Below are 27,462 nucleotides of genomic sequence, written 5' to 3'. Positions count from 1 at the left end.
CCTTGTAGTATATTGAAATTTACCCATGGTTGGCTTTATTTAATCACTCAGGCTTTGCCCTCGTGATTAAACCACAACAATCATGGGGAAATCTTCAATATACCACACCACATTGTTGGTTATGGCTTAAATACTCTATCAAGCCAAAATATCTCAAAAGGTTAGGATGATGGGATAGCTACAGTCTAGTCCTAAATGTAAATGAATACAAGTGTATACTATTCGCTGAGGGAAAACAATGAAGCAGTGCTTAACCCTGTGCAAGTCAATTCATTCAAACATGCAACTATATAACTGGCTGGCTCCACTGACTATCTAGAAATTACATCTGAATCTAAGGAAAACTTGGCACTCATATGCAAAATGAAATCAAGTAAATAAATAGTCAGATAAGTACAGTGCTAACTATTTCCTAATCACTAGGTTCAGAAATAAACATATCCAGTACTATATCACTACCAAAACTGTTATATGAATCCATAATTTATACCACATTATACTCTCTAACAATAAAGAATTGCTTCTCCCTAGAGATGCTGTGATCATCACTCAAATCACTAAAACAACTTGGCTGACTGTAACTACAAAATAAATGGAAGTATTTGCACCTGTCATTTTGACACAGACTACTGTACAGCACCATCCCTTACCCCATACTGTAACATAATACACCTCCCTAGAGAACCACATTCTGACAGAGACCGAGTTCCCCCTTTAGTACCACAAAAGTAATAACAGCTGTACAAGTGATCTTCTTGTTATGTTCTGCTTCTTCTCTGCAACACACTTTCTAAGGTGTTCGGAATAAAAAGCAAAAACATGCCTTTAATGAAGAACTACAGTTTTAGCTGTTTGATCTCTGGACCACACTGGCATGTGAGATTATTAAAAAGACTACTACAGACAGAATCTCACAAAAAAATATATATTTCATCTTGTCAAGAATTTCAGCACAATCCAAACCTACCACCAGCATAATAACAACTTATTACTAATTGTAATTGTTTATCTAACCCTAAATGTCCTCAGAGAAGCCAACATCTTAATGTAATTTGGTTTTCTTAGAAAGCAACTTCTTGCCCATAATGCACTTTGAGAGTGCAGCTGTCAAATCCTGTTTTAGTACTTTATAAAGAGCCTGTTCATTCAAGTCAGCCAGTTAAGAAAGTTCTTGCAATCCACCTCCTGGAGCATACCCTTGGATACAGAGTTTGTAAGGATTATTAAAAATTCAGTTTTGGACTAAAACGCGTCATCGTCAGAGGAGAGAGAGAGAGGGAGTAAGGGAGTGCTGTATATTTCCAAAAGCAGATGGTCCCTGATTTAGATGTTCAACCACATTTGCGTGTGTGTGCATGAGTATATTTGTGTATTGTGCATGTGCTCACATAGGAAATAATTCTGTTCAAGTTTCAATTATTATTGGTAAGGCTACAGTGGAAGGCATTGGCTTCAGTCTTCTAGTGCCCCAAGATGTTCTCTGACCTGGTGCACTGCCTTCCCAGCTCTTCATTTAGAAAAAAAAAAAAAAAAAAAAGGTCTGCTCTGTTAGACTGGTTCTCCAAGCTAGATACATGCCCCTCCCTCTACCAGGTCTTTACGGGAACCCCCCCCCCAAAAAAACTAAGTAAAACAGTCCCCTCCATCACACACTACCTCTCTTCCCCCTCTGCTCTTCAATGGAAGAAAAAAAACATTTTTGTTGTTTTGTAAAGTGCAGCAACAGGCTTGCTACAGCTTATCCCACACAAAGTGCTAATGGTACACAAAGAATAATGCAGAAACTGCACTTTGTGATTGCATCCCCTAACACCTTTAGACTGGGGTGGCTGCCCCCTTCACTCCCACCCTTTCTATGCTACTCGTTCAGGTAATTCTAACTCTAAATAGGAAGATGTACAGTCTACAGCTGATTCGGATGTGGAAGGGATTGGCCATTATTCAAGACAGCAGTGCACATTTGCTATGTATCCTTAATGCTAGTTGCCCTTTGTATGTTATCTGCCACCACATGTGAGATTAAAACCCCATATTCTTGGATATACTGCACACCGATACTGACAGCAGCAGTGTGGGGGTTAAAACCCATACCCCTGTCCACAATGTGTTCATTGGTAGACAGTAGGTGGAACTTGTAAATTGGATTATATACCTGGTAAGGCAGTTTGGTCACCAAATGCAGCCACAAGGTAAATATTCATCAGTAGCTTTTGCACAGCATTTCTTTATTTTCTATTCGAATAGTTAGGAAACATGCAAAAAAGAACTCTGTTGAGAATGGAAAATGTGTCACATATGATCAAAGAGTGCAAAATCAAAGGAAATTCATATTTTGCTATGACCAATGAACACGATAGGAGTTTCATGTGCAGTTGAAATGCAGTGCACTGAAACTGTAGACAGACAGGTAGAGAGTGTAGATGCAAAGCATGCAGCAGACAGACAGGTAGTAACTGTAAATGCAAACATGCAGCAGACAGTTAGTGACTGCAGATGCCAAGCATGCAGCAGAGAGTGACTGTAGATGTAAAGCATGCAGCAGACAGGTAGTGACTGTAGATGTGAAGCATGCAGTAAGCAGACAGGTAGTGACTGTAGATGCAAAGCATGCAGCAGACAGTTACTGACTGCAGATGCAAAGCATGCAGCAGATAGGTAGTGACTGTAGATGCAAAGCATGCAGCAGACAGTTAGTGACTGCAGACACAAAGCATGCAGCAGACAGTTAGTGACTGCAGATGCAAAGCATGCATCAGATAGGCAGTGACTGTAGATGCAAAGCATGCATCAGATAGGCAGTGACTGTAGATGCGAAGCATGCAGCAGACAGTGACTGCAGATGAAAAGCATGCAGCAGACAGTTAGTGACTGCAGATGCAAAGCATGCAGCAGACAGACAGGTAGTGACTGTAAATGCAAAGCATGCAGCAGACAGTTAGTGACTGCAGATGCAAAATATGCAGCAGACAGTTAGTGACTGCTGATGCAAAGCATGCAGCAGACAGACAGGTAGTGACTGTAAATGCAAAGCATGGAGCAGACAGTTAGTGACTGCAGATGCAAAGCATGCAGCAGACAGACAGGTAGTGACTGTAAATGCAAAGCATGCAGCAGACAGTTAGTGACTGCAGATGCAAAATATGCAGCAGACAGTTAATGACTGCTGATGCAAAGCATGCAGCAGACAGTTAGTGACTGCAGATGCAAAGCATGCAGCAGAGAGTTAGTGACTGTAGATGTAAAGCATGCAGCAGAGCAGCTTAGTCCCATTCACAGATTATCTAAGAACCTAGTTGGAATTAAATAGACTAAAGATGGAGATGATGCACTTGAAGGCTGACTCATCTAAGAGAATGAAATAGCTTCAGGCACTGAAGAGGGTTGAAATGCAAGAGGAAAGAAAAGCAGGATGAGGAGGGATGCTGGTCATTCATTAAAAGTAAGTCCTGATGAGAAGGCCAAATCCTTGATGCCAAGGCAGTATCAAATGGGTTCCTTGGTATAAAAATGGAGTGACTTTGATAGTTTTATAGGCCTTTTGAAAGGGTTTGTAATTAACATTAACTTGAACAAGAGCAGTGGATGAGGCTTTTAATTTCTCTACTGACAGTTAAGAGAAAGAATGCTATGTCCGAAATATCAGATGTGGATTGTCTGAGTGATGATAAAGTGAAAGGACGTTTATTTGAATGTTTTAAACTGACTGCTAAAGCTTACTGAAGGAAAATAAGACAGAGTGGAAGAAAGACAGATGACAGTGTGAGAGATTATTTTGCAGAAATAAACATTTACTTTCGTAGGTAGCTAAGGAGATGACAGGTCACTACTTTTGAAATATTAGGAGAACTGATGATAAATGAACAAGGTATTACTTTGCCTGAGGATATGAGAATCTGGTTAGCAGATCATGAATGTAAAAGTGCTAGGGAAATGAGTAAAAAGTGTGAATTCTATTTAGCCATTAGGGCACAACTACATAAGTGGTACTCAGCAGCAAACTTGGATATAACGGCAAAAGGGAAAGTCTAAACCTTCTCTGCAGATTGTACAGCCAAAATGGAAAAATACTTTCTCTGGTACACAAAGTCTTGGAGTAAAATAATTCCATTTGTAACCAAATGGGGGATATATGGCCTACATTTCCACAGCAACAGGCTGGAGAACAAAGGCCACATAAGGGGCTAATAAAAGCAGCAACACCGTCGTGATGGGTTAACTTGAAACTGCAGATGCTCAGATTATCACACAATGACCTGTACCCTAACTTGATAGATGGTGGCCATTTCAGAAAAAGAGGCAGGTGATAGCAAAAAGCCTGGAGTGGGACCACAGCTGTCAGAAGATAATGGACTTCCACTGGAAGGAGTTCCTTCAGGGGAAGAAATAGTTGAGAACAGTGACTCTACATCTGATACACAGTTGTTAAAATGTACTGGATATTTGCTAGAAGGACAGTTTGTGAGGATGACAAAAAGAAAATAAAGGCAAGCACAGATCACAGAGTCCATTTCACAAAGTTTGAAGGAGCTAGCTAACAAAGTTCCTAATCCTCAGAGGAAGATAGAGGCTGTAAACTGGAAAAAAAGAGGTTGTTGTACAGAAAGTATTCAAATGTTTGGATTTCTGTCCTGTATGTCTTCTTCTTGCACTGTTGGACAGTTTGGTAGGTTTCTCAACAAAATTCATTTGAGTCAAGGAAGGCAGGAGATATATGAGGATTACAGTAATAAAATGGCAGATGTTACTTCTTTCAAAAGGAAACTGCTTGAAAAGTGGGCTAGCTGTATTAGATGTAATGTGTGTAAATGACTGTTTAAAAAGACAAAAGTAAAAAAATTCCATCACACTTGTCTTTCAATAAAATGTAACATGTCAAAGAAAACTTGTAAAATGGTATATAACTGCAATCGGTGCTGTGAAAATGCAGTACAGTTTAAAAGTAAAAATAAACTTTAGTTTAATCCTTGTTCTACAAATGTGAGCAATGTTACAAAGTCTGCTGCTTGAAGATTCTAAGTTAGGTTCCCTATTATATGATCAAAGACGCATTCTTTCGTATGCATCTTGATCGAACTTGAAAGCACGAAACAGCAAAATACAGAAACGGCATATAAGCGAATTCTTTCCCTTGGAAAGAAATCGCTTGGCCGCCTTCATTATTTTGCCATTTTCGTCACCGCAGTGCAATCTCGGAGTTGGTATATGTAAGTAGGGAGGGTAAGCCCCCCACTTTATGTAATATTTTAAAGTTTTTTTGTTTTTTTTTTGTTTTTTTTTTCTTTTTAGAACAGCTTTTTTTTTTCCCTCAGAAAAAAATCGGTGTTCTAAGTGTTCGGGATTGTAAGCTTTCGCTTACATGGGGTCGATAAATCAGTGTTTGCTTTTTTAAGCATTCGCTGATTTAATATAGACCCCTAAGTTATATTATGTGATGATGATGATGATGATGCCTTATTTGGACAGTAGCTCCATTGCACTCTCACCCCTAGAAGTATGTAACTGTGAAAACAAGAAGGTGTCTTCTAGAATTCAAATTAAAGCCACAGGAAATGTCTGTTTTGGGACTTATAAATAGAGATAAACTGTTAATACAATGTCAAACAGTTAAAGGATTTACTACAATCTGCCTTCTGTAGCATACCCTTGGAGAAAGGGCTTAAGCTATATTACACCACCTGTAAGGACTCTAAAAAATTATATTTTGGACTTAAAAGCCAGGCATGTATAATTGCAGAGTATATTTAGCCAGAAGGATAACTTGTTGTTCTAGGGGTATTATCCTTTGTTAGAGTGTGAGAAGTTCTGGATTCAAACAGCAGACAAGAACAGCATTTTTCTCTTCTTTGCTACACTGTAAGTACATGAACGCACCCAACCACAATTGCTGGCTTTGACAACAATACAAATCCCAAAACACCTGGAAAGTGACCACTTCTTTATTTCTGTCATGGATTAGAGTATGCTTGTGCTGATTTTAAAGTACTGTACTGTTTTGTGCTGTAGTGAGTTTTCTGCATTTAGAACTTTCTCAGCAAATGATCTCCTTTAGAGTAAGGGCTACTGCTATTGTTCTAGATGAAATTACCATTGATTACATAGCAGCATGGTTTTAATTGGTCTGTATGGTCTATGTTTGTTTAGACTTGGTGTGTTTGTGAATGTTGTTGCTTGTCTTTGTCGAGGTGCGAGTACATGAACATGCCTGAAGACATCTGATAATTCTGACCACAGACCAGATCCCACAACACCAGGGAAGTGACTATTTATTTTTGTCTTGAATTAGAGTACACTAATGCTGCTTTTAAAGTACTACACATTTTTGTGCTACAGAGATTTGTCTGCATTTACCACTAGTTTATCAAGCTATCTCCTTGTGAGCGAACAAGCTACTGCTATTCTTCCAGACAAAAAATATATATAACTGTAGCAGTGAAGTTCTTAATTGGCCTGTGTGTTCTTTGCTGTGTCTTTCAACTTGGTGCATTTGCAGATATCACTGCTCTTCTCTGCCTGTCTAACATTACAATAACATGCCTGAACACAGCTGCTGGTGGCTTTGACCATAATGTAGATCCCACAACACCTACTGCAAATTGCACAACACGGTTGCGCACTGCTGAGAACTAGTTTTCATAGATCCAAGTGTTCACACCATCTAGTGCTCCAAATAATTGTAAGAGGTATGTCAGTTTCAGTGCAATACCTTTTACTTAATATAAATTCCTGTGTGCTGAGCAAAACTGCATATAGTTGCACTCTACTCAGTACAGTTGAGCACTACTGGGCATTTCTGAGCAGTACTGAGTATGGTTGAGAAATATAGAGTATAACTGAACACTACTGGGCATGGTTGAGCAGTAATGGGCATGGTTGAGCAGTAATGAGCATGGTTGAGCAGTAACGAGCATGGTTTAGCAGTACTGAGCATGGGTGAGCAGTACCGGACATGGTTGAGCAGTACTGGGCATGGCTAAGCATTACTGAGCATGGTTTAGCAGTACTGAGCATGGTTGAACAGTACTGGGCATGGTGGAGCTGTGCTGGGCATTGTGGAACAGTATTGGGAATGGTTGAACACTACTGAGCATGGTTACACACAGACCTCCACTAACCAACCACATATAAATAAATCACTAGTGTATTTTCTGTAGGCCAATTGTTGAGTGATTCCTTTACACTTACTAGTAGTTCTACTGACTCCAATGCTTTTGTTCAGACTACTGTTCTGATATTTGAGAAAAATGCTGTTATTGCTTCACTGTATTTGCCAACTGCTGATAATGCTCCACTGCTCTTGTGCTTATATTCCTTTGCTGTTGTAGCAGCTAAACCTGATCACTGTTTTTACTTTAGTATATTCTACTGTTGTGTAGTATATTCTACTGTTGTGGCACTTGAATAAATTACTGTTATTATTTTACTATTTTGCCAAATACTTTTACTTCTTTACTGCATCCATGCTTCCTTATCTTCCGTGTAACAACGTTGAACACAGAGGGAACGTAGTGCAGTCTCTGAAAACAAGCTTTTATTATAAATTTGATAAATGTCCAGACAGAAAATAAGACTTTATCAACTTGGTGAGCACAATAAGTTAAGTGCTTTCACCTACTAAATGTAGGCTTCCTCAGAACTGTGCTCTTACATTTTTATTGTGCTTAAATAACTTATTTGGTGCCATTTTCTAGAAGCAGCCCTTAAAGTTGTATTACTCGATTGTGTTAAGTGAAATTAAAAAACAGAATTAAAAAACTGTAAATATCAAAATCTTCATTATAAAATACATTAGACTATATGAATATAAACTGTGTAAAATAAATTGTACTTAAAAATACAAATACAGAATCAAAAACTTTATATACTACCTTAAAAAATAATTTATGTATAGTCACATATTATTGCATCAGTGTTAACCCATCATTTGATTTGTGCATCTAATATCACTAATTTTTCCACAAGTCATCCCATTTTTGTATATTATAAAATTCTTACATTTTCCTAACTAATAACTTTTCCATAATATTATCTTCTGGATGCTCTTTGAACTAATATGGGTTTTAAAGATATATTATCATTCAACCCCGGTGCGGTTGATGCATCCGTATACAATTGCCACCACACCTCCCTATAACTTAACATTTCCTTCATACTGCCTCCCCTTGGATTATATCTGATTTGTTCCAATATTGCAAATTTGAATTTGTGTTCCTCACCATATTTTTCTATGTGTCTATATAAGGCATTGTTGTTGTCCTTCTTTCTTACACTATACATATGATCGTAAATTCTCCTTTTAAAAGCTCTCTCTGTTTTTCCTATGTAGTATCCACTACATGCTATACACTTAGCCATATATATAACAAAACTGGTGCTACAGTTCCCCTTCCTAAACTTAATTTTACTTTTATTGATATTCTCCAATACTAGCTCCTGAATCTCCATAATATCCCCACACTGGTTACAATGGCCACATTTGGTTGTTGCATTTACCCCATTGTCCCTGGTCTGGCTCTGATCACCTGTTATTCCTTTTTCCAATAACTTCTTCAGATTATATCCCATTTTGTATACAAATAGTGGTTTCTCTCCTACACATTTAACTAAACTATCATCCACTATGAATATTTTCCAAAATGATTCCATAATCTTCTTAATCTGATGTACATAGGGTGTGTATTCTAAGACACATGCACGTTGATATCTAACTGTGCTATTAAATGTGTCTGCAACTGTATGAGATCCATTGATTTGTTCGTAACTTCCTAACAATGGAATATATTTCTTTCCCCATTGTTCAATAACATATTGCTTCACATCCCTCATCATCAATTCATCATATTTCCTTTCTTCAAATAATTCTGTAACATAATCCATTTCCTTTATCATTTCCTCTAACCATGAAGTCATCCGGGCAACCCTTATACATTGTCCTTTATATATGTTATATAATATTTTTTTGGGATGGTTGCTAGTATATTGTAAGTAATCATTGGAAAAGGTGTTCTTTCGAAATATCGCTGACTTTAATCCCTTACTATCACATGATTACTGTAACTGAGGTGGTGGTGCTGCGGTAGCATTGTCACCTCACAGTGAGACATTGTCCTGTTCGATTCTCAGCTAAACCGTCTTCTGTGTGGAGACATGTGTGAATGGGCGTACCTTCATTGAAGGTTGTACGTCAGGGCTGGCAACTCGGTACGTAAAAATCTACTGCCAATCATTAGCGGACCGGAGTTCCGCTGTGGCGACCCCTAACCGGGAAAAGCAGAATGATACAACAACAACTGTTCATTTACTGTACTTAAGAATTTGCTGTGCTGCTTAGGTATGTCAGCTGACATTTTAAATAGAAGAAGCTGACCTGAATTCAGAAAACATGAGGTGTACACTTTGCAGTAATTTCTCTTTATTCAGAGACTGCCCTACCATGGTGCTGCAACATGAAGACATGCAGACTCATGGGTGGGCTGCCTGTGTAGCCATGCTAAATTTACTGCACTTGTTTCACTGTATTTGCAAACTGCTACTACTGCTTCACTGTAATTGCTTCTGTGTTGTTGTGGCACCTGAGACAGAACACAAGGCCATTATCTGCACTTGTATACTTACTATGTGTGGCAATAAAGACAGATTATTAATTCTTTGTTGCACTACTTGCATTCTTGTAGCTATACATCTATTGTACATTCTAAACCTGTTGTGAAAGTTGTAAGCACTATATGTTGAGGCCAGCCTCTCATCCATAAATATTGCCAGCATGAATAACATTGTCAGTAATGACACCCATATCATACAACCATGCCCCAGTCCAACAAACAAGACTTCTTAAATCTGATGTACTTAAGAAGTTTCTGCATAGGATTTCCAAGATAGACGCACACTGATCAACAGCTTAACTTCATCTCTCCCAGTGTGAAAACAGAAACTGAGTAACTGCAGCCAGAGTTACTGTCAACTTGAGTAAAATTCAGTTTCTGGCTAGTAAGTGCACTGCCTGGATGCCTGCAAAGAAGAAATTAAGATGGCCTGAAAGAAAATCAACTAGAAAAAGTGAACAGAAAACACTGACGGGGAAGAATCCTGCAGCTGTTCAGCAAAAAGCAGTTCAAGCTCCAGCTTTAGTGCAATACATGACTTCCAGTAATCTAGAAGAGCTGATTTAAATAAATGAATTACTTAAGGAGTATGTCAACTCAAATAACAAAAGGCTGGAATAAAAATAGAATAAGCTTTAAGTGGATATACAGATGAACTGATAAAACTAAAAGACCACAGGTTAAAATGAAGAAATGTCTGGTTGAGTATTAGATTGCTCAAGAAGAGCTGTTTCAAAAAATGGTAGAGTTTATAAGACCGAGCATGCAGAGAAAATTTCTGAATTCCTGCTGTACCCAAAAAAACTAAAAGGAACAGACTGTATTCATTTTATGAAAGCACATATAAGCAACTGGACTGGTATTCCATGGCAAGAGTTATTAATTGAAATGGCACACTGTATGCATGCTCCAAACCTGGCCATTAGAAAGCAGCAAACACCTATATTAGTAAAGTTTCAATCATATCTACAGAAAGAGTCGATCCTGACAGAACAGTTGCAGAAGGATAACATATTAAAACTGGACACAGCAGAGTGTTTGTAGCAAATGATTATTCACTGTAAACCAGCCAGATGAGAGTCACATTTATCCCAGAAATCAGGGAATGTCAAGAAGCAGGTGTGAGATTGAAACTACTGTACACAGCTATCTTAAAAAATATGTCTCCTGGAGGATCAAAGACATTTTGTGATTCAGAATAGGCTAATGATGAAATAAAAAAAAGTTTATCCATCAAAATGTGAGCCAGCAAATAGAAGGGAACTCTGCTTCCCATTCTTCTGACAATAAAGCTCATAGAGAAACTTTGCCATTGAAACATTTCCCAATGTTCCAAAGGAAAATGCTTGAGAGAAGCAAAAGAAAAAAAACACACATGGGTTGACTAGATGAATCAGGAGTACCATGGATTTGAACCAGAGTCTGGTGCTGAAAGACAGAGATGATCAGAAAGAAGACCAACAACACTGAAATTCTGAAATTAGTGAATAAATGGGACACTGTAAAGCATGAATCACATTTGTGAAATATGGCTCAGCAAGAAAAAAGTGGGTGAGAAAGAGTCGACTTTTGTTGATTTTGTTAAACTTGTAGGTAAACTATAAAGCATATAACACATTTTATGTCATTAATGCTTAGGATAATAAAGGAAAAATAGAAGTAACTATAAGCAAAACCATTTCTGTACTTATTAGTATTTGTATAAATCATTTCATAATATAAACTGCAATGCTATATTGTAAAGCAGGTTTGGATAGTGCACAGCCAGGGGTATTTTAAATGTGGGAGGAGTCTTTTCAGTCACTGTTCCATCTATTAAATATACTTACGTTACCAAGTACTTTACAGTTGTAAGAAATACAGACTTTACAGTATATCAAAAGAAGAAAGGCTGGACAGAAGCAAGTTTAATTTAATATGCTGTGATCTTGGGCTAATGAGGTGGAGAGTAAAAGTGTACTGATTATATTACATATGCAGAATTAAGATAATAATTTTCCTTGTTTTTACAAGTGTGGATGTCTATATTAATGCCCTTGGCTTAAACTAAAAAAACAGATTTTTTTTTTTAAGCAAATAGGCTTGAAAAATAAGACAAAATGATAAAAGGCATGAACAATGTTGTTTCTTGCATCTACAAAGATATTCACTTTTTTCCATTAGCAAATCTCAGTAGGAAACAGGAACTCTGCAGTTGAAGACAGTTGGCTATGGAACTTCTGTACATTTGTTCTGAGTGAAATTTATAAAGACTCCTTCATGCATCTACAAAGTTGTTAGCTGTTTTTATTTATCATTGATGACTAATTTTATATGGAGATGAGCTGTCTGCAGTTACAAGCAATTAATCTTGAGATTTCTGAGCATTCATTGTTGATGACAATGAAAAATTTAAAGTTACAATAGTAAGCAGGTCAGTGAAAAAGTGTGATGTTATAGGCAATGAATAAGAGATAGCAGACCCCTCCCCCCAGCAGTTTTAATACTTTAATGTATTTAATTAGTAGAGCACTAGTGTACAATTTAGTTTTATTTAAAGATAGCCAGTGATTTTTCTTAGGGCTACAAGTTAATTTTTTCAAAAAGCATACAAGCTGTTTGCCACATTTGCGAGGGGATTAGAAATAAGAAAAGAACAGACAGTAATTAATGTAGATGGGAATACAGGCTGTAACATGTGCTTCAGCACGGGTAACCTTAATTTTAAATTAGGTAATCTATGTGGGAGTAGCTCTGGATTCATTTATGTATTTATTTGTTGATATTTGATTACTAAAAAAGTCTGACTGGGTAGGTGTCTGTTTTCAGTGGAGGCCCAGGAAGAAAAGCTCCATAGTATTCTAAAAATATTTTAAGAATAATAGATTTACAATCTTCAGAACTAATACAAAAACATCTACAGTTTAAATAATTATACCAAATTACACATAATATGATAACATTGGTTAAGAATACATGCAACTTATATGATAATGATTTAATACTTAGAGAAATACAAACAGGAACTGCAGTATAAAGTGAGGGGGACAGAGATTATGACATATTTATAAACAGAGTCGGGAGAGAAATAGATTGAAGTAAGTAAGTGAGATAAGGGAGAATACGGAGATATAATGGGTGAATAGGTACTTGTTCATATTTAGGGATATACTTTATCCTGGGGTTGAGCAAGAACAGAGCCACAGTTGCTTTTTTTCTGGAAGGTTAAACTTAATTTGTTGAAAATGTACATAGTTTTTTTTTGTGTGTGTGTGTGTGTGTGTGTGTGTGTGTGTGTGTGTGTGTGTGTGTGTGTGTGTGTGTGTGTATGTGTGTGTGTGTTTGTGTGTGTGTGTTTTATGTTAACAGGGGATGGGGGTGTTCTGAAAATGTGTTTAGTTTTTTGTATGAAGGCTTTTATCAAAGCAAAAAATCTTATAAAAATGTGACGTAGGTTCAAATGGAAATGAGAAGAAAAAGTGTATAAAAGACCAAACTGATGAAAATTAGTGTGTGCGTGTAAAACAAAAGGTGGAAATACACAATCAAAAATGTCAAATGTCATGGGGAGAACTATAGCTTTTCATCATAATGGTTACTCTATCCATATTATCTTGGAATGTAAATGGCCTTACAGTTATAGACAAAAAGGACAGAGTACTGAATTACATTAAGAAATATAGAGTGCAAATAGCAATGCTGCAGGAGACACATTTGGAAAGAACTGAGCATGTGAATTTGAGAAAGACAGGATTTCAGGATGTATATTCAGTAGAATATCAAGGACAAAGAAAAAAGGAGTAACAATATTCATTGCTATATGGACATCCAACATGACAGAAGAGAAGAAAATACAATAAAGGTAGATTAGTGGTAGCAAGGGTCTGTTGGCAAGGGAGTAGTAGTACTCTGGCATGTATTTATATTTCTTCAAAACCTGCTGTTGTGGAACTTCAAGAAAATTTTGGGACAAATAATCAGCTCTCAGTGGGGAATATTACTTATAAGTGGGGAATGGAACTTGATTTGCAATGGCAAGGATCCAGAATGGCAAATTTAGAAAGGTAACCCAGAATGGCAAATTTAACAAAAGAGTGTAGATTTCTTAAGAAATGTAAGAAAATATTTCATATGAAACACTTGAATTCGGCAGCAGGACTTCACATAGAATTTACTCATTATTCCCCAAGGTACAAAAACCGGTCTAGACTGGAGGAACATGTGTTTTTAATTGAAAGCTTTGACACATATCCAATAACTATTTCAGATCATGTACTTATAAAAACTAAGATAAAAATCCAGAGTAATTAAGTAAAAATGAGACACTAATGCCTTCTCACATACCTGCTAAAAAGAGAGGGATCTGCTATAAGTAAGGGGTAGTGGAAATTATTCAAGAGCTATTGGGGAAGATAGAAATTTTTTCAGACATGATAGCTAGGGAGTGGAATAAAATGAAAATGGAGTTTAAAAATAGAGTAGAAATAAAAGAGAAAGAGATATGGTTAAGAAGTAATAGGAATTATTTAGAGGGGCTGACAAAGGTTAAAGTATTGCAGAATAAGGGGAATCTCACAGGAGAAGACGAGGAGCAACTGCAGAGTGATAAAGAGAAAATAAAGGAGAATTTGGATAATATGCATGAAAGACTGCAATTAAGCAACTATTTTTTATAACAACTCCAGAAAACAAAAAGGTTTACGTCAAATTAGGCAACTGAAAGTAGAAATGATTGTCGTCAAACTTAACCTATGACAAGCAAAATTACCAGAATAATTAGAGATCCTATAAAAGTATAATAGATATTTCAGAAATTTTATGAACATTTATGTAAAGCAGAAAATGTGGAAACAAAGAAGTGGTGCAATTGGAAATACGTTTTGAAGACTTAATTATGTTAAGGTGAGAGGAAGGTGAGACTCAAAAAATAATATCTAAGATAAGAAAAGAGATGAAACAAAAGTGGTGATGTATGATCAATCAACAGAGAATTGTCCAGGAACAGACAATATTTCCATGGAAGTTTGGAAGTCAGGAGAAAGGCAAGTGATAAAGACCTAGAAGGTTTTATTTAACAATATTTTAAAAAGGGGAACATTACCAACAGCTTAGGAGAGAGTTCTAGTAGCTGTACTACCCATATTTGTAAAGAACCTTCATATCCAGCTTCATATAGACCATTTTAATTTTAAACATTGATTATGAAGTGTTTTTGTTTATACTAGCTAAGAAAATGTTAAAGGTGTTACCAAAAGTGAGAGATATAGATCAATATAGTTTTATAGAGAGGAAGAAGACATTTAACAAAATTAACAGAACGACAGACACAAGGTACAGGGTTTGATTTCCACCTTTATTCACTGTCAGGTTATTGGCTAGATGTGTAATAGCTCATAGACTGATTGTCTAGTATTTACCTATGAACTGATGAACCTATGATGATCCATATGAATCAGAGTAATAAAAAATGCTGCGGTTGTTGGTGGGTCTTGATGTAGGGAAAACATTTTAAAGAGTCAGCTGGGATTTTATGAGTAGGACAATTGTAACATTTGCATTCCCTGACAGAATGATAATGTTAATAACAAAGATATATGAAGTGGTTCCTCTCAGAGATGTTGCATTTCAGCTAAGGAACCAGGCAGGGTTTTCCTCTTCCTACTTTACTATTTGCTTTATATTTAGAGATATTAACAATACATAAATAAATACATAATAGAGCCACAAATTCAAGGATATAACTGGTATGGTAATCAACAAAAGCTAGCTTTATTTGCGGGTGATATTATTTTATGCTTGACAAATCCAGAAAAAAAAATCTGTGTTATAGAACATTTTAAGACAGTTTCAGGTCTTTTCAGGATATAAAATAAAGGAAGATAAAACAAAAACTCTATCAATAAACTATGTATCCACACATTAATTAGTTCAGCAATACTCATATCTATGGGAACATGTTAACATAAAGTATTTTAGATGTATGGATTAAAAAGGATTTTGTTATGGTAGCGAAGTGTGTGTGCAAAGAGCCTAAACAAAAAAATAGTACACATCTGGGAAGCTATAAGCTCTTGATTATGGATATGGACATTAAGATGCAAGCAGTGAAAATGTTTTTTGTCCCTTTAGTTTTATATATATATATATATATATATATATCAGGAGTATTTTGTAAGCTTTTAGTCCCTTTAGTTTTATATACAGGTCAGGAGTATTTTTATCATCTAGTGGAAAAGCTGTGGATGATAATAAAGAGTTGAAGGAAACTAATAAAGAGTTGACGGAATTTATTTGGGAGAGGAAGATGGCAAGAGTTAATGTTTTTTGGTCCCCTTCTTCCATCATCAGTACTGGCCCAGCACACTAGTGTCCCATGTCCATGCCAGGTCTACAAGGTATCTCCTTGCCTCCAGACTATTCTGGTATTGCTGGAGCTGGTCACGTATCCTAGGGGCATTCCAGAGGCTTGGCACATGTTTGCATCTGTTGGGGGTAGTTACTTTTGGCCCTACCCACTTCTCCTCCCTCACAACAACATGGTTTTGTCCAAGGTGGTGGCGCAGTGTGGACAAGTGGCATATTGCCCCATCTCCACAATAGCACAGCTAGGCACACCTTCTGCTTTATGAACCACACCTCTTCCAGTGATGTCCTTAGCCCCCACCAAGGTTCATCATAAAGAGATTGCCACATACAGCCCTCCTCCCAGGATAGACACACCCATCCCTCCTTGCCTTTCCGTCAGTCACCTGAGCCGCTATTTGACCCCACAGGGTCATAATCGGGGCTTTATCCTTCTATGCTACCAGAATGTTGAGGAAAAGAGGAAGAGTTAAGAGCGATATGTTAATTATCTCCACAGAACAAGGTAGTTTAGGATTACTTAATTTAAAAGGATACTTTAAAGCTACACAGTTAAGCCTCATATACATAGCACAACCAGATGGTTATAAATCAAAGTGGAAAGGGATGATGATTATGATACTTGGAGGGTCAAGAAATAAGGGGATACTAGGGATTTTGGCTGCAAGTCCTTAAGGATAATGGCAACAATCATACAGAGTATTACATTCATAAAGCAGCAGTGAGTATTCTAAAAATTAATCCAGCATTGGGAATGGAGAAAGGAATTAGGATTAACTGCAAGAAGGAGTACAGAAAATAGCCAAGAGAAACAAGGAATTTACAGGAGGAAATTAAGAAAAAGAACCAAAGTATTGGGAGCAGATATCTACACAGTGAAAGGTAACAGAGTGGGAGGAGACTAAGCAGAAGTTCGGTCTGCAGGTTTGAGACTGCCTTACCTACCAGGGCTTCACAACAGAGTATAGGCAATGAGAGAGGGATAAGGATTAAGTGAAAGACCAGCTCTAGTAGAACATTTAGTGGAGTTACGAATAGAAGCTGATGTTAAAAAGTGGCAATTAGTAAGGCATATAAAATATTGCATGATAACCATAAAAATCAATCAGTGGAGATTAGAAAAGATTGAGAGACTTAAATGACAATTTACAGAGTAACAATGGAAGGACATCTGTATGGCTCCCATATATGCAACAAAGTCTGGAAGCTTTAGAAATTATGTATGAAACTGTTTACATAGATATTTTTATATTTAAGGTGGCTTCAGAAAGTTTTTCTTCATGCAAATAGCAAATGTTGGAGGTGTAATGGGAAAGGCAGTGGTAATTGTGAATATTTTTTTTGGAGGGAATGTAACAAGTTGTCATGTTTTAAAATTTCTCTGTAGAATACTTTGACAGAAATTTTGGGGAAGCAAATAGTTGTACCTAAGAAAATTATTCTTTTGAACTGTGATATAATCTCTGAACTGCCTAAATATAGCAAGGCCATGCTAAATTTCATACTATTTGCTGTTGAAAAAGAAATTACTGGAAAATGAAAATCTAAACCGTCTGTAGCCAAAGTATTCAGCACTATACTGGAGATAAATGAATGGAAAATGGAATCTTAAGAAGAGTCGTAAATTACTTAGAAATAAATGGAATTTGTGGGAGCAAAACATGCAGAATAATGTTCAAGAGGAGGAGATGGGCATAAGACAAGGCAGGAATTAAGCAATTTATGTAATGTTGGAGTAAATGAAAATTGTTAAGAAAACATATACTTCATGAAAACAACAATGAACAATGTTACTATGTTTTTATTTTCTATTAATGCACTTGTATTCATGTCATACCTCAAGTTGAGATGATTCAGTAACTATGTATAGAAAACTATTACTTATGCAATGAAAGGACATAAACATAAAAAACTGGTAAAAAATAAAAATGGCCAAAGCATAGCTTTAAAACACAGCTGCATAAAGAACCACACACATTTGAAAATTTGAAGATTTTTCTAAGTCTCTGGGAATTCTACAAAAGTTGTCAGACTACCGTTGTTTACGGATGAATAATGTAATCTGAAATACGGAAAGTCTAGATTAATAAAACTGAAATGTTGGCTTCAGATGGTCATTGTGTCCTATGTTTTTTCATGTTTTTTTTTCATAGACATTGTTCAAGACAGAATGCAGCACCATGTCTAACTTGCCAGGCACAGGGGTCATATACAGACTCCTGGCATGTGGTGGTGTTGGTGGGGAGCATCTTCTCTTGTATGCAACTAACAATATAATTCCCATTTTAGGATTATTATATTTTCAAAGAATACTAAAGAATGCAGGCTGGGATTCAGTTTCAAATAATATCATTGTGTTTGCTGGTCAGACTTGGCACTTTCATCTGGTTTGCACTTGGTCTGTGAAACCTACTTTCAGATATGAAACTGAAGTAAAAGTATGTTTTGACTTTATTGATTCAGTTTCTGTCTGGTATTTCGACAGTTGTGTGGCAGCATAGTGCTGGATAATGTTCATTTGCTCATTCACATGTATCAAATGGGGTCTACTTCATTTGATCGAAAGACCATTTGACCTAAACCCATTTGATCGAAATTTCATTTGATCCAAAACCAGTATTCAAGGCATAAAACTGAGATTTGTCCCCCTCTCCAATGTTGTGCGACCCTGGAGTTGGTATATATAGTTAGGGAGGGTGATTTCCTTTAAAAGAAGAAAATAAAACAAAAAGTACAGATTTTAATCGAAAATTAAAAATTTGCGTACCCCACCCCCCTAACTATATATACCAGCTCCAGGGTCACACAACATTGGGGAGGGGGACAAATCCCTGTTATTTGCCTTGAATACTGGTTTTCAATCAAATGGGTTTAGGTCAAATGGTCTTTCGATCAAATGAAGTAGACCCATCAAATGAGGTCATATTGTGGTCTTTGCCCTTAGTTTGAAAAAACATGACCTCAGAGTTGATTGTATTAACTTCAAGGGTGCAGAGAGAAAAGTTGTGCTAGCCACATTTGTTTCAGTGAGCAAATTTCCTCAATGAAATGGCTTTTGAAGGTACATAGTTACATTTTTGTGTTTTTCCACAAATTACGTTATCTGTTTACTGACTTTGAACCTCTCACTTACAATGACCAGTACAACAATAACTGTTTTATTTATTGAATACGTTTATTGATTTGCCCTTACAAAATGTGTTGATTACATATGTTGCCAAACTGCCCATCATAAAGAAGTTGTAACTTTCTATACATACATGCAGATTCCTCAAAGATAGTCGAAGCAAGTACTTTTATAATGTAATCTCTGTCATTTTGCTGACGCATATTTCTTTCTGTTGTTGCTCTTAAAGCTAATGTTACTCTTTCCTGTTTTTCTTCAACAGATTCTATTGCTATAGCTTTATGGAGTGGCCTAGCTGTTTTTGTCATATTACTTTTCTTGATGCTTCTATACGTGTCACGATCAGAATCACCATTGGAACAGTAAGTAAATAATGCTTTCAAACTAATCTACTAACTGATTATATAAGCTAGCTGTTAACAACTGATAATTATACAATGAATGGAGCTAAACATTCAAAAACAAGCATGCTGATTGCCCAGCCCAACCAGCATGCCCGTTGTAAATCCGAGAAAATACTAACGGAAAAAAGTCCGGTCGTCCAGACTTTTTCCGTTAGTATATCCCCTGATTTTTTTTTCTTGTCCATAGGTAGCAACGGAGAAAGGAAGATCTCCGTTGCTTTAATCTTGCTATGTTAAACGAGTTTAACATAGTGAGATAGCGCAACGGAGATCTTCCTTTCTCGTTTGCTTTTTTTTAAAGATATATCACTATGTTAAACTCGTTTAACATAGCGAGATACTTAAAAAGCAATGGAGATCATCCTTTCTCCGTTGCTACCTCTGCACAGCACTGATGTACTGTGTAAGCATGGGAACATGACCTTTATGAATGTGCAGTACATCAGAAGTGCCCTGGAATACCTGTGGAAGGGTAGCACAGAGTCATTATACAATGACATTGTTTAAGAAAAGTATTTTTTTTTCTTAAATAAAGTCATTGTATAATAGCAATAACCCACAGCTGGGTGTGGGCAATGCTGGATTTACCCACGGTTGCCTTTGTTTGGTCACTTGGGCTTCGCCCTCATGATCAAAACACACCAACCATGGGTAAATCCAGCATTACTCACACCCATCTGCGGGTTATTGCTTAAATATTTAATGGAACTACACAAAATAAAATGTCAAGATGAAGTTTATAATGCAGAGATACTTTTATCTGTGGCTTTCATTAGACTTTGAATTTGGGAAGCAGCTGTTCTTCGACTAAGTTTTATGACAGTCTTCAAGGTAGTGCTTTTTAGTTTTACTTGAAAATGGGATAAACTTTATTAGTTTTTTTCCCTAAATTAACAAGCAGAAAAAAGGAAAACATTAACTACATCACTCAGTGAAGGATGGCATGAGTGTATTTTAAGCTTATCACCAACTCCAAATCACATTTATGATTTGATACCCTGAGTTACCATACCAGATTTCTGCTGTGTGATAATTACAAAAGTTTTATCCCATTTCCATTATAAAACATTCATTAAACAATCTAGCCATCCTCTCAGGTGAACACTGACCCAGTACTTATTTGAATCAAATGTGTACACTGCCAGCAACAAAATATAAAACTGGGGCTTGTGTATTATTCTTGGACATTTCTTCTGAAATGTTGCTTAAAAATAATACAATAAGAATCAATACATATTCATTGTTGCCCGGGTCCGTGTAGCTTTTTAGACGATGGGGAAAAAATGTAACTTTACAGGTTAGAGTTGCCGTGGATATCAGGATAGCCTGAACTATACATCTCAACTGTCCAGATTTTTATAGAATGTCCACATTTTTTCCTCATATTTTTGGTCTATTCCTCATAAAATTTGTGGGTTTCTGGAAAATCACTGAGGATTGAAGTCACTAAATAATAATATACATTTGAGTTTCAGATTTCCTGTCCATCAGAAAATGCATGCCAACACAAATCATGTTATTCTAGCAACTTTCTAAGTTTATAAGAACATTATTTAAAATCTTTCCCTGTTTTTGGTTCTTTGTCCCCCCCATTATTTCAGGCTTTGTCAGGATTTCTTGTGTTAAGAGGTTGAGAGGGATGGCCTGAATCTTAAACTATAGATGTTCCAGGTGAGTTATGTTTATGAAATAATGAGAAAAGCATGTCACAGACACAACTTCAGATCTAACAGTCATTTTGCATGCTTATGTTAAAATAGTGTCCGAGATAAAAAAGAATAGCAAACAATGATCTATTTTTAATATGGAGTACAATGAACTGAAAAAGGTAAACTAGCACTGGATGTTCAGTCCCACCCCCCCCCTTCCACGTGGTCAGCTTCTTCAGCCCCTGACCCTGTAGCTACATCCAGGTCATCTAGAATATACTGAGGGTAAAACCTCTACACCACTGAGAATATCTGAAAAATTACAGTATGGACAGGATTAATAGCATTAGCTCCAAGAGGACTATTTACAGTAGACATACAGAATGGTCAGATTAGCAGCATTGCATACAACGTGATGATGAATAAAACAGGTGATTATGAAGTAAACAAGTATATTTTGCAGCAACATGCACAGCACTGGATACAGTCAATTAGTAGTACATTAGGTCACATATACTTCTATGCATTTTTCTCAATATCACGTTTTTCGTGTAAATTCTATGCATTTTTGTCATAAGTAGAGAAGACAGAAAAATAACACAGAAGAGAAAGCTACTGACATGTATCTGTATGTAAAACAAATAGTTTAGGAATAGTTTAGCCTGTGGAATACCAGAGACAAAGCCAGGAGTCAAACAGGAACAGTTTTAATTTATTTTTGAAGGTATGTGAATTGCTGAGGAGACTGACTGGTGGGGGAATTAAATTCCAGCATTTTGAAATACTGTTGAAGTAAAGAACATTTCCAGCTTTGTTGTCAGCTTTGTGAATTGAGAGGTGATGTTTATGTTTGACTGGCTCTCCTATTCAGATACACAACATCATTATTCTTTTGAAAAATTTAGCTAGGCTTAGAAAGACCCCCTGGCTCGTTAGCCTAGTAACATTCTATGAATCTATGAATTGTATCAGTAGAGCAGAGGGCCATTTTGGTGCACTGGAATTTTAGTACACACTTAGGGTAGGGCATTCGTCAGGTGAAAGACTAACCTGTACGCAAACTGCACATGAGAGAAGGTGAGGCAGCTCAAGCCAATCCAGGTACCTGAGGGCATTACAGTGCTCTGTTGAGTATGGCTTGTTGGAAGCAAATCTGGCTATTTTATTATTGCACTGCTCTAGTTTAGTTATCAGGGTGGATTAGAAGTTGGTGAAATGGGAGAGACATACAGACGTGCAGGCAGATAGGTGGATGATAATCTTATATGGCTGCTTTCAATTAGATATTGTCTGGCTCTATATAGCACACCTAACTTCTGATGTGTGTGTTTTTTTTATTGCTTGTTGAATGTGGAGATTGAATGTCATGCTTTCATCTACTAAACCCCTAGTAATTTAGCATAGCAACTACCTTGACATTTGTGTTATTTGCAGAGGTAAATTTCAAAGTTAGCTTTGCATTTGGTATATGAGATTTAGGAGTGAAAAGGAGAAGCTTTGCTGTTTTGGGTTTAATGTTAGGTCTGATTTTGCAAGCCATTTTAATATGGAAGATAACAAATCTTGTGTGAACAGCAGAAGAAGGGGATTTGGGGCAGAACAGGTAAGGGTTACACCATCAGTTTATTGGACTAGTTTGGCATATTTTGAGGCAGGGTGTAAATTATTGACAACTATTTTAAACTGTAGTGGTCATAGTATAGAGCCTTGGGGAACACTAGCAGAAACTAGTAAAAAAGTAGAGATGCCACCATTGATGTACAGTGATCATAGGGTTATAAAGGTTAATCTCTTGCTAGATAATTCTGTCAAACTGAAATCTAAACCAATGCCCAGAAGATTAGCAACAGATTATATGGAAGTAAACAGTCACTATGTAAAACTAATTGGAGATACATTCAGTAGTAAAACTGCAAAAGGGATGTTGGAAGTTTTGAAAGAGAAATTGTCTGAATGCACAAAATCATAAAAAATGTTTAACATCAGGATCTAGGCACACAACATCAAGATGATACATTTCCATAGGAACAAGATACTTCATTAAGGGGAGACACAAAAAAATTAAGAAATGGAAAAGTAGCTTGAACTACAACTTTGAAAACTGAAATTAAGCTGGACAGACAAATTATATTTAGTGTGAGATGAACAAGAAACATTTGAAGAAAATTTATATAAAGATATTGAGCATAATAAAAAAATTTATAGATACATAAGATGTGGAAGGAGTAAAAACATACAAATTGATAAAATGTGTGTAGATGCTACAATTTATTCTCAGACACAACAGATTATAAATATATTTAGAAAATGTTAAGAAAAGCAGTTTGGCTCCACAAATGGTGGTGATAAATTGTCCTAGTAACATCCAGTTAAATTCAGATAATGAAATCAAATTAGATTATATTTTAAAAAAATATGCAAACTAGATTCAAAAAAGCATAGGAAAAAAAAAACAGAATTAGTAATAATGACCTCAGAACACTTCAGAAAGAACTTTCAGTACCATTATATCTATTATTTACTAGGTCATTTAAATATGGGGAGATCCCTCATGATTAGTGACATGCACTTATTAAACCTGTCTTTAAGGGACAAACCCAGAGTCATACAGACCCTTAAATTTAATTTCATGTTGTTAAAAAATAATATAGATGGTAATATTGGATAAGGTATTGTCAGATTTAGAAAGGTTGGGACTTGAAACCATATATATCCATATGTTGAAAATATATCTATTACCACCTGCAACGTGATGTTCTATAACAATATAATAACAGCTATGAATGAAAAATTGTGCTGTTTTGTAATTTATATAGAATTAACTTCAGCATTTGACAGGGTCATACACAAATTGCTGATCAATAAATTAGAACAACTAGGTATTGATGTACTCTTAATAAGATGAATAGCTTACAAATAGTACATGGCAAGTATCTTTTAGCAATTAGACAGGTGAATTCAAGGTTACAGTCAGGATGTCCTATGGGGCTCTGTCCCAGGCCCATACTTGTTTACATTATATCTTTCAGATCTATCTTCTTCATCTGAGGTGTTCTACAGTCAGTATGCAGATGACTTGAAATTGGGTAAACTGATTACATGTGTTACAGATAGGGCATATCTGCAAAAGTACTTGACTAAATTCATAATTTGGCACAGGAGAATAATATACATTCATAGGTAGGTACTAAGCTATCTGCCCAAAGGCATTTATAAGCCCAGCCAGAATGTGTTGGCTTTCGCTGCCCCCTTAGATTAGTTCCCTGTGCCTCTGTCCATCAGAGCCACTGAAGTGATCCCCAGGGTAAACTTTCTGTTTCCCATCCACTCGTCAAGGTTTCTCTTAAAGAGTGTTACCGAGGAGCTCTGCCTAATGTAGATTGGAATCTTGTTCCAAAGCATGGGAAGTCTCTGTGACAGGAATCTATCCCTCCAGCCCGTCCTATTTATTGTTGTGGTGAGGTTTAGATCCCTAGAGCATGTGGCTTGAGGGGATAAGCTTTTCTTTAGGTGGAGCATGTCCATCAGTTCTGGGTTGGACATAGCCTTGTATGTCAGGCAGAGATCATCTCTGAATAGGCGGTATGCAACCGAGTACAGCTGGACTTTCTTCAGTTGAGCTGCATAGGGCATCTGTTTGAGGCCAGTGATCCTCTTGGTGAGGTACTTCTGTGGTCTTTCCAGCTGTTGCAGGTCTATTGTAAGATACATCCCAAATGGGGCATTGTACTCTATGATGGGTCTGATGAGCGATGAGTAGAGGGGCACAGTGACCTCTTTGGATCTGGATGCAAACACTTTTGTGATAAGGTGTGCCATGTAGAAGGATTTTCTAACCACTTTGGCAATGTAATTATCAAAGGAGAGTTTACTATCTACTTGGGTCCCCAGATCCCTTATACTGTCTTCTATATTTAGGGGACTACCACCTATGTGGTAGTTTGTGGGTACTTTGTTTTTTTCCAAAGGGGATGACTATGCACTTTTTGGCATTTAGCTTGAGGCCATGATTTTGACACCAGGTGTCCGTCTCAGTGAGACCCTTTTGGAAGATGTCTGTGTCAGCCGGAGAGTCAATTATAGCCCCTAGTTTGCAGTCGTCTGTGAACTTGGTCAGCCATAGTCCTACTGTGCTTGCCTATACCTCTGAGAAGTATATGCCGAACAAGAGGGGTCCTAGGACTGAGCCCTGGGAAATGCCACTTGTAACTGGTTTAGAGTCACACCTAGCTCCCACAACTCTTACCATGTGGGTTCTGTCCGTGAGCCAGTTGGCAACCCATCATGTGACGTAGAGGTTTATGTTCAGGCTGTTAAGCTTGTCTATAATACCAGAATGGGGAATGGTGTCAAAGGCCTTTGCGAGGTCTAGGTAGGCTGTGTGTGCCACCTTTCCCTCATCTATAGCCTTGTTAACTGTCTCAACATCCACCAGGTTTAGGAGACATGATCTGCCCTTAACAAAGCCGAACTGGGTAGGGTCCAGTGTTTGGAGGTTCCCAATGTCTCTGTTAATGAGTTCCATGATGATGCACTCCATAGCCTTGCAGACCAAGCTAGTCAGACTTATAGGGCAATAGTTCTCAGGGTCTGTTGTGGCTCCACCTTTGTGGAGCAGAATAACCATTGCTGTGCGCCACTCGAACCTGTCGAGAGGCTGAGTTTGAACAGTGTGTTTAGGTGAAGGGTTAGTTCATCTTTGAGCGTGTGTAGGATGCAGCCTGGGACACCGTCCAGTCTCATTGATGCTGTGTTTTTGGCTTTGGAGAGGGCTGTTTAACCTGAGTGTCTGTGATTTCAGGAGCTCTACATTCTTCTGGTATGGTTATGGGCCCTTTTGGGGGTGAGAAAGGGGTGACGTTTGTGCTGAACCTGTCTGCCAGGATGTTGGCAATATTGGTTGGTTCAGTGTATTTTGTACCATTCTGCACTAACTCCGAGCAGATCTGAGCATTGCCACTTAGATTCTTGACATAGCTAAAGAATACCTTGTGGTTATTTTTGGAGTCCTTGGCAATTTTTCTTTCGAAACTCGCCTTGGATGATTTTATGAGGGATCGTAGTTTCTTGCTGATACTGATCAGGGATGTCTTCCCTTCTTGGGATTTTACTCTTTTCTGTACTAGTTTCCTCCTTCTATTGTATAGCTTGTTTATGGCAGGAGTCCACCAGACTGGTTTCCTTTTTTGAGAAGAGTGAGTCTTGGTTTTGCTTGGGATAGTACAATCCATGCATTCTTGTAGGTGCCTGTAGAATGCATTAGTAAAGGATTTTGCAGCTTGGACAATGTTATCCTTTAGCATGGGGGCTTTGAAACTTTCTACCTCAGTCTTAAGTAACGTGAAGTTTGCTTTTGAAAAGTTTTTCACTGTGGTTTCCTTGTCCAGGGGTGGGGGCGGAATGTGGATATCCAAAGTGATTTGTTTATGGTCAGATCTAACTAGTGAGGGGTTGATCTCCAGTGTGGAGCACAGGTCGCCCATGTTGGTGATGACCAGGTGCAATATGTTGTCACCTCTGGTGGGAGTGTTGTCCAGTTGATCCAGGGCATTTGAGTTTATAAATTCTAGGAAATGTTGGGCAAGAGAGTTAGTACTTGACTAGCTCTCTCAATTAATGTTTGGGTAATTGAAATCACCCAATATTAGGGTGTTTGGTAGGACCTTTATATTTCCCAGTGTTTCCAGAAATGTAGAATGGGGGTCCTGGGACGTGGTAGGTGATCTGTAGCAAGCTACAATTTAAATTGCAGTTTTGCCTGTTGTTAGTTGCACGTGGATGATCTCTGAAGCATTGTGCTGTGCCACTAACCTGGAGGTGTGGGTATCCTTGATGACTATGGATACGCCCCCGCCTTTTGTATTTCGGTCTGGGTTCTGTGGCCAAAATGTATGGTATGAGTTGTAGCCTGGTAGTGCTGGGGTGCTCTCTGGAGCCTTAAACCAGGTTTCTGTTACTGCACATATATTGATTTTCTCCATACTGAGAAGTGCCTTGAGTGCGTGCATTTTGAGGTTTAGACTTTTGGCATTGAGTAGCATTACCCTCAGTTTTTTGTTACTTGTGCTATTTATGGCGGTGGGTTTGTCTTTTGAGCCTTGCCTAAAAAAGGCACTATGTGGAGTGGCAAGAGCCTTGGCCAGTATTCGAAAGCCTAAGGTCGATAGGAGCAAGCCGTCTCTAGCGAAGCAGTGTGGCTTGCTGAGCATGTCATCCCAGGCAGACAGACACTGGATCCCCTTTGAATGACACCAGAAACTTAGCCAATTGTTAAAATTGATATTTTTTTCTTTATACTGTGGTATCATTCTTGGTGAGGACAGGATGCTACTCAGGGTCCA

At 37.4% G+C, this 27,462-nt stretch overlaps 1 protein-coding gene across 3 annotated transcripts in view; it reads left to right on the top strand.

Moving 5' to 3' along the window:
• The window catches only part of LOC122802094 (melanocortin 2 receptor accessory protein), a 115,585-nt gene that overhangs the window by 45,626 nt on the left and 42,497 nt on the right, over positions 1 to 27,462 (top strand). For 2 of the 3 annotated variants that reach the window (XM_044071789.1, XM_044071790.1), the window contains exon 2: positions 19,331 to 19,430. In XM_044071789.1, the coding sequence (XP_043927724.1) occupies positions 19,331 to 19,430 (100 nt within the window). Of the gene's footprint in view, positions 1 to 19,330; positions 19,431 to 21,073; positions 21,144 to 27,462 lie in introns of all 3 variants that reach the window. The other variant, XR_006364884.1, reaches the window with a different exon arrangement.

The sequence above is a fragment of the Protopterus annectens genome, chromosome 5.part0 (genome assembly GCF_019279795.1).
Source record: "Protopterus annectens isolate FY-2018-M chromosome 5.part0, PAN1.0, whole genome shotgun sequence".
NCBI lineage: Eukaryota > Metazoa > Chordata > Ceratodontiformes > Protopteridae > Protopterus > Protopterus annectens.
This window is presented reverse-complemented; position numbering and strand designations above follow the sequence as displayed.